The sequence below is a fragment of the Bufo gargarizans genome, chromosome 5, assembly GCF_014858855.1.
Source record: "Bufo gargarizans isolate SCDJY-AF-19 chromosome 5, ASM1485885v1, whole genome shotgun sequence".
Classification (NCBI taxonomy): Eukaryota; Metazoa; Chordata; class Amphibia; order Anura; family Bufonidae; genus Bufo; species Bufo gargarizans.
In genome coordinates this window covers 331,703,242-331,711,079 of record NC_058084.1, presented here as the reverse complement: position 1 = coordinate 331,711,079, position 7,838 = coordinate 331,703,242, and the positions used below count along the sequence as shown (strand labels likewise).

The window sequence follows — 7,838 nt, the reverse complement described above, 5'->3', positions numbered from 1 at the left end:
ATTGCCTCACATCAGCCCCATATTGCCCCAGATCAGTCCCCAGCATCTCCATATTGCCCCCAGTATCTCCATATTGCAACCAGATCTGTCCCTTGCATCTCCATATTGCCCCCAGCATCTCCATATTGCCCCCATATAAGTCCCCAGCATCTCCATATTGCCCCCTGCATCACCATATTGCCCCCTGCATCTCCATGGTGCCTCATGTTTTATCAAATAAAAAAAACACTTACCCCTCGCGATCTTCTTCATCCTGCTGTCAGCTGTGCTGTGAAGGCTGCGCACAGGGTGAGATTACAGAGTGCACTCGCGCTGTGCGCAGCCTTCACAGCCGACAGCCAAGGACCAGGAAGCGGTGAGTACAGAGCCTTCACCACTTCCCGGTCCTCCAGTACTAATAAGCGCATCCATAATGGAAGCGCTCATTAGTATTTGCCCCATAAGACGCAGAGGCATTTTCCCCCCACTTTTGGGGGGGAATGCGTCTTATGGGGCGAAAAATACGGTAAGCCTATTGGTAATAAATAACCGAATGCATTTACGTTGGCATAAATATCAGCCCTTATAGAATGTACACTGAAAAGTTGATCTAGCACTCCAGTAGTAAAGAAAAAATTTAACTTTTATTCCAACATGATTAAAAAGTAGTAACACTGGGTCCATGTACAGAAGAACGGCAGAAAAATAACACCAATCTGATGCGTTTCCGGGCCCTGAATTATAGATATGCACAAACCCCAGTGTCAGGAATATAAGCGTGTTCGTAGACACACCACCTAATCACCAAATAAATCTAATAGTTTAAAGGGAACCAGTCACCTGGATTTGGGGTATAGAGCTGAGGACATGGGTTGCTAGATGGCCGCTAGCACATCCGCAATACCCAGTCCCCATAGCTCTGTGTGCTTTTATTGTGTAAAAAAAAATATTTGATACATATGCAAATTAACCTGAGATGGACATCTCAGGGACAGGGCTTATCTCAGGTTAATTTGCATATGTATCAAATGGTTTTTTCCCCCACAATAAAAGCACACAGAGCTATGGGGACTGGGTATTGCGGATGTGCTAGCGGCCATCTAGCAACCCATGTCCTCAGCTCTATACACAAAATCCCGGTGACAGGTTCCCTTTAAGATCAGTTCTGTGATTTAAACCTTTTGGGAATGACGTAACCAACATTAAAATCCAATATTCTTCTCTATTTAATAAATGCCTCTTGTATCCCAATCTCTTATTGGGACACTGACTTTTTCAATGCCTGAAAAAATGAGACTGGAAATACTGCCACACTGTACTTGTCTAAAATGTTTTGATACATTAGAAGGATTTTTTACTCATTCAGATAGTCTTTATGTTTGGAAATCCTCCTAAAATATACAGTAGCTCTTACAGAAGGTTCAAGCGCAGTGTGAACAGAGCCAAACTGTGCTAATATGGTAGACATCAGACAAGTCTGAAATCCATGTTTTGGACCATAAGAATCATTCAAGAGCCAGAAATATTTAAAGTCTCGTAAAGTGTCACATGACCCGGTTCCCGGGAGGCCAATCCATGCAACTTCAGAATGGTAAGTATTATTATTATTAATTTTTAAATACCATTAATTCCACATCTATAAAAGGGAAACACATAACATAAAACACGAACATAAACAATGAACATATTAGCAGACTGGTACAGAGAAGGAGGGGCAGCAGGGTTATTTTAGGTTGTAGAGGTGGATTTTCAGGTTGGTTTTTAAGGTTTGGATGTTGGGGGAAAATCTGATGTGCTGGGGTAGCGAGTTCCAGAGTATGGAAGATACACGGGAGAAATCTTGGGGACGATTTTGTGAGTAGCAGATAAGTAGATAAGAGGAGAGCAAAGAAGGATATCTTATGAAGATCAGAGATTACATGTATCGGGAGAGTAGGTCAGAAATGTAAGGAGGTGACAGATTGTGGACGGCCTTATACGAACTGAGTTCACTGGGCAATGGGAAGCCAGTGAAGGGATTGGCAGAGAGGAGAGGCTGAGGAGAAATGAGGGAAGAGGTGGATAAACCAGGCAGTAGAGTTGAGAATAGATTGGAGAGGAGCAAGAGTGCTAGGTGGGAGGCTACAGAGGAGAATGTTGCAGTAGTCCAGGCGGGAGATGACAAGGGCATGCACTAGCTTTTTAGTTGATTTAACAAAAGAGCGGATATGAGAAATGTTCTTGAGTTGGAGGTGGCAGAAGGTGGTAAGGCCTTGGATGTGTAGCTTGAAGGGCAGGGCAGAATCAAATGCTATCCCAAGGAAGTGGACTTGTGAAACTGAAGAAAGAATGGAGATGTAACTGATCTACTGAGGGGCTAAATGGCATGGGGGGAAATTATGAATTCTATTTTTTCATTGTCGAGTTTTAAAAAGCAGGAGGAGAAGAAGGAAGATATAACTGATAGACACACTGAGGCTCTGGATAACAGGGAACTGACATCTGGGCTAGAGAGATAAATTTGAATGTCATCACTATGAGGTATCCCAGGCCAAAGGTATCAATGAAGAAGAGTAGGGGTCCCAGGGCAGAGCCTAGAGTGACGTCGACAGGGAGAGGGTGTGATGAGAAGGTGATGTGTAAATGGGAGACAATAAATGTTCAGTTGGTGGGACATAAGGAGATCCAGGAGAGGGCCACATCTCTGATGCCGAGGGATGAGAGAGTTCAACAGTATATTACAAACTTTCTCCTACAGGTGTGTTCTGTGTAATTAAGTTGGCTTTGCTGGGTCCCAGAAAACCCCTTTAAAAAAGTTGTTCCCATGGATCTGCTTTTAAATTTCACAGTGATGCCTGCTCCATTGGCTAAAACACAGATACATATTTCTCTTTACTGAAGGAGGCGATGAGACCTGTAAAATTTATATGAAGAACATATTTAATGTGTTTATAATATGTATATTCAACTCTCTATATTGGACACAATATTGGTGTCTTTGGAATACAAAAAGAATGAGAAGTACCAATTGTAAGAGAATGTATCTAGCATAAATGTTTACCATAGCATACAACATGACTGTACAGAGAACACTTCAAAGCTGAGTACAGGATAAAGAGATTACAAAGGCCTTGTTATTTCCCAAGGGTTAGGACCTCCTTCCATAATCCTCGGATTACTTATCAGCACTCTTCTTGTTAATGCCTCTGCTCTACCTAATTCAGGAAGGCTGCAACCACTATTTCATCCTAAAAAGGGAAATTTTATGCCTAATAAGGTACTAGAGGGCAACATTTCACTGAAAAGAGTAAGGATAATAATGGCAACCCTAACAACAGAGGAACCGCACCAAGCTTGATAAACTTCAAAACTTATTGGAGACTTCTCAAAAGCAGTGAGCGGCGATGCCTGTGCAAAATAATAAGGTGGCCAGTGAAGGGCAGGTGAACTTCCAGAAAGTGAAGGATGAATGCAGGGCTGTAGTGGACGCACTGAACAAGGTATATCTTTGCTATAGTTCTTTTTATAACATACTGTTTGTAATGCTATGTGTTGGAGGTGCTGTTTGAGGCCTACATGGCATATTCTGTGCATGCAGAACAAAGCGGCATCCCGAACGGACCCCATTAAAGTCAGTGGGTTCTGTTCAGCACAGTTAAATTCAGTCATGTGCCGAATCTGGCACTTGCATTATTTTCGTAGTTTTTAACCTCCACCGGAAAAGAACAACGAAAATAACAAGTGCTGATGTGAACGTAGCCTTAGGCTACTTTCACACTAGCGTTTTAGTTTTCCGGTATTGGGATCCGTCATAGGGGCTCAATACTGGAAAAAAATGCTTGCGTTTTGTCCCCATTCATTGTCAATGGGGAGAAAACTGAAGTGAACAGAACAGAATGCTCCAAAATGCATTCCATTCCGTTTAGTTGCGTTCCCATACCGGAGAGAAAACCGCAAAATGTTGTAGTTTGCTTTCCGTCCTGGGATGCGGGGCAAGACGGATCCGGCATGACCCCCAATGCAAGTCAATGGGGATCCGTTTTCTCTGACACAATCGAAAACGGATCCGTGCTCCATTGACTTTCAATGGCGTTCATGACGGATCCGTCTTGGCATTGTTAAAGATAATACAACCGGATCCGTTCATAACGGATGCAGATGGTTGTATTATCAGTAACGGAAGCGTTTTTGCTGAACCCTGCAGGATCCAGTAGTGTGAAAGTAGCCTAATATGGGCATTTTTTCAATGTTTTATGATGTTGTGCTTTTCTACATTATTCTTGTCAGGACTGGTACTGAGTTTCTTGTCACAAATCAATCTCTTCATGGGAAAGAATTTCAATTTCTCTGTGTGTGTTATACTGTATCTGTTGTGCCGCTGACAAGTGTTCAATGTCAGTACAAGGATAAGTGCCGCCTACTGAATGAGAGGAGACAGATGAACATGCAGCGTTGCTGGACAAGAATAGATATGTGGTAGGATTATGTGTAATGTGTGGTGCTGCCGGTGAAAACAGAGCTTCTGGATGTTAGACATATAGGGGAAGAAGTGACAGTTATATTTGTTAAACACACAATTTAGCCCTTTCTAGGACCCTCGGGATGAATACTCACAAAAGAACGAGTGGTCAAATAACCAAATACTCCCTTTAGAGGTCCTAGCTAATGTGTATGATTAAAACTACATCTTTTATTATATTCTATTAAAACGTATAACATAGAAAAGAAAAATGTGTAAGATTAAATCTATCAGGGACTAGCCGGGGACATTTATTATGTCACTGATAATGGCAGCAATAGGGTCAGTGCTTTATATTGCAGCACTGTGTTGTTTTGTTTGCCATTATCAGTGACATAATAAATGTCCCCGGCTAGTCCCTGATAGATTTGATCTTACACATTTTTCTTTTCTATGTTATACATTTTAATAGAATATAATAAAAGATGTAGTTTTAATCATATACATTAGCTAGGACCTCTAAAGGGAGTATTTGGTCATTTGACCGCTAGTTCTTTTGTGAGTTATATTTGTTCACACAATTGTGAAATTTTTATTTAATGTTCAGTAAAATGTAGTACAAAACTGTAAAAATATTTGTGGGGTGAAAAATATTCAGCCATTATGGGGATTCTACCATTCTGCTTTTACGGAATTTGCTGAACCTAAAAAATGACATAATGGTAATGTATATGTTTTTATTTATTTATTATGATTTAAATAGTAATTTGCATAGTGACACCCATAACTTTTTGAACATTCTTGGTGACGGGTATATGAGGTTTTCTTTTGAGAGGGTGAGTAGTTTTTCTTGCCATCATTTTGGGTAGCATAACCGATACCAAGTATACACAAACCTCTGTATAGAGATAATAAAATGTCTTTATTCAATATGACAAAAATACATAGAACGATGGTTAGTAAAAATAGCAGCAAATAGAAGCCCCCAAAAGAGAGGACAAAGAGGAAGCCACTGAGTCAGTGGGCCACACAGACAGCAGCAAACAACAAAATAAAGGAAATAACAGAGCATGCACCTGCCACTAGCAGCACAATGAGCATATCAAGGTAAAAAAGACCTTCAAAAGTTAGTTGTGGTCGGGGTTAACGATGGCGAGAAGGAACTTACCCCATCTACGGCCCCCTCAACTCTAAAGCGGCTAGAATTATGCCGTAACCGCGGCGATGTAGGGACGCCTGAATAGAGGGCATCCCCTTAAGAGTGCTAATATGAAAGGGAGGGTGGGAGGGGGAAACAAGACGAGACGTTCATTGAGGGAGGGGCGTATGCCGGATATAAAGGCAGCTACACCCCTCCCACAAATGCAGGCCAATAAATCGGCCTTTACACTTGTGGTCGGGGTTAACGATGGCGAGAAGGAACTTACCCCATCTACGGCCCCCTCAACTCTAAAGCGGCTAGAATTATGCCGTAACCGCGGCGATGTAGGGACGCCTGAATAGAGGGCATCCCCTTAAGAGTGCTAATATGAAAGGGAGGGTGGGAGGGGGAAACAAGACGAGACGTTCATTGAGGGAGGGGCGTATGCCGGATATAAAGGCAGCTACACCCCTCCCACAAATGCAGGCCAATAAATCGGCCTTTACACTTGTGGTCGGGGTTAACGATGGCGAGAAGGAACTTACCCCATCTACGGCCCCCTCAACTCTAAAGCGGCTAGAATTATGCCGTAACCGCGGCGATGTAGGGACGCCTGAATAGAGGGCAAAAACAGCAAACTGAAAGGCAGGATTTCCTTTATCACAACACAAAATTACAGAACCAGATTCTGAAAAGCAAGCGACATTACGACCTTAGGATGAGGAATATACCTGCTAAAACACGATGACCGCCAGCAACCTAACTTTGGATGACGTGCGTCGGCACCTGATTTTATGAAGCTGCGGATGCAGCCCCGATGCGGAATGAATGACCCGACACCGAAGCTGGATCCACACCTAAGCTGGCCAACAGAGGGCGTATATGGGACACAAATTGGTGGGTTGTGAGAGGCGATTGGCCGAAAGGCAATAATGGACTACTCGGCCCAAGGCCATCTAATGCTGCCAGTAACTGATTGAGTACACGGATTAGCAAGCAACATGTGAGCAGTAGCTAGGTGTTCAGTTAGACCAGGACTAGTGACTCGTGCGGAGGAATCATGGCACCTGTGATGTCCGCTTCTGGCATGATCTGAAAGAAAAGGGAGGTATTAGCTCGTGACAAGGCATCCGCTGCCATGTTTTGTGTACCAGGCAAGTGTGCACAACTGAAATGGAAAAGATGCATTAATGAAAGTTGTACTAGACGCCTTAGGAGACTCATAATATGTAAAGACTTAGACAAACCGCTGGTTAAAATATCGATAACAGCTACGTTATCTGTTACAAACAAAACTGAGCGATTAGACCAATTGCTACCCCAAACACGGGCGGCCGCGACAATAAGATACAACTCAAACAGTGCTGAGGTCTGCAAGAAACCCGGGATTCGTCTGACTCCAACTGGCCACTCGCCTGCCAACCAATGGGAGCCAAAAATGGCTGCAAACCCTGAACTTGCAGCTGCATCAGAAAATATTACAGGAGAACTACTACATATTGCGGGAATGAAAAGGGAAATTCCATTCCACTGGTGGAGAAAGTGATCCCACATGTGAAGATCCGCTAGAGCCAGACTGTCTAAGTGACCCGGGCTGTCCTGACACGGTGTTGAGGGGAGGAGGGTCAACGAGAAATGGAGGACCGGCCTTGTGGGATTATACGCATGGCAAAGTTCTGCATGCCCAACAGTGATTGTAACTCGCCCTTAGTGGTCACGGTAGTAACCGTGAACCTGTGTATCACTTCCCTGATCCTGTTCAGTTTAGCTGTGTAGCAGTACTATAATATAGTACCAAACTGAGCATAAATCCTGATTAACCTACACAAACAGCCTCAGCCTCTTTTTTTTTTTTTTAAATATGACACAATGTGCTGCAACTTACAGAGAAGCCTGCTGAGAAACTACAAAAGGGGTGCTTAACATAACTGCCTAAACCACATATGTACCCCCCCCCCTTATATACTAAATATTTTATTTTAACCCCTTAGTGACCATTAATACGTCTTTCACTGACTTAAACAAAGGAGGATTTAGCTAAAACAGCTTGCTTTAATCAATCAGTACATGTACTTAAAATGGTGCATTAAAAACTATAACTTGTCCTGCAAAAAATAAGACCTCATACAAGTACATTGATGAAAAAACACTTGGCCACTAAGAGGTTAATCTTCACCAGCAAGCAGGGTTCTGACCTGTGCACTGAGCTGGAGCAGGCAGACCTGACTAATAGACCACCGAGCCTGCTCCAGCTCAGGCTCTCTACCTTCCTATCTAACT

General features: G+C 42.9%; 1 protein-coding gene across 1 annotated transcript in view; it reads left to right on the top strand.

Annotated features, from left to right (window-relative positions):
- The first annotated feature begins 3,362 nt into the window (after positions 1-3,362).
- LOC122939611 (regulator of G-protein signaling 9-binding protein B-like) overlaps positions 3,363-7,838 on the top strand; it is a 53,930-nt gene continuing 49,454 nt past the window's right edge. The window contains exon 1 of the mRNA XM_044295720.1: positions 3,363-3,458. Within this exon, the coding sequence (XP_044151655.1) occupies positions 3,363-3,458 (96 nt within the window). The remainder of the gene's footprint in view (positions 3,459-7,838) is intronic.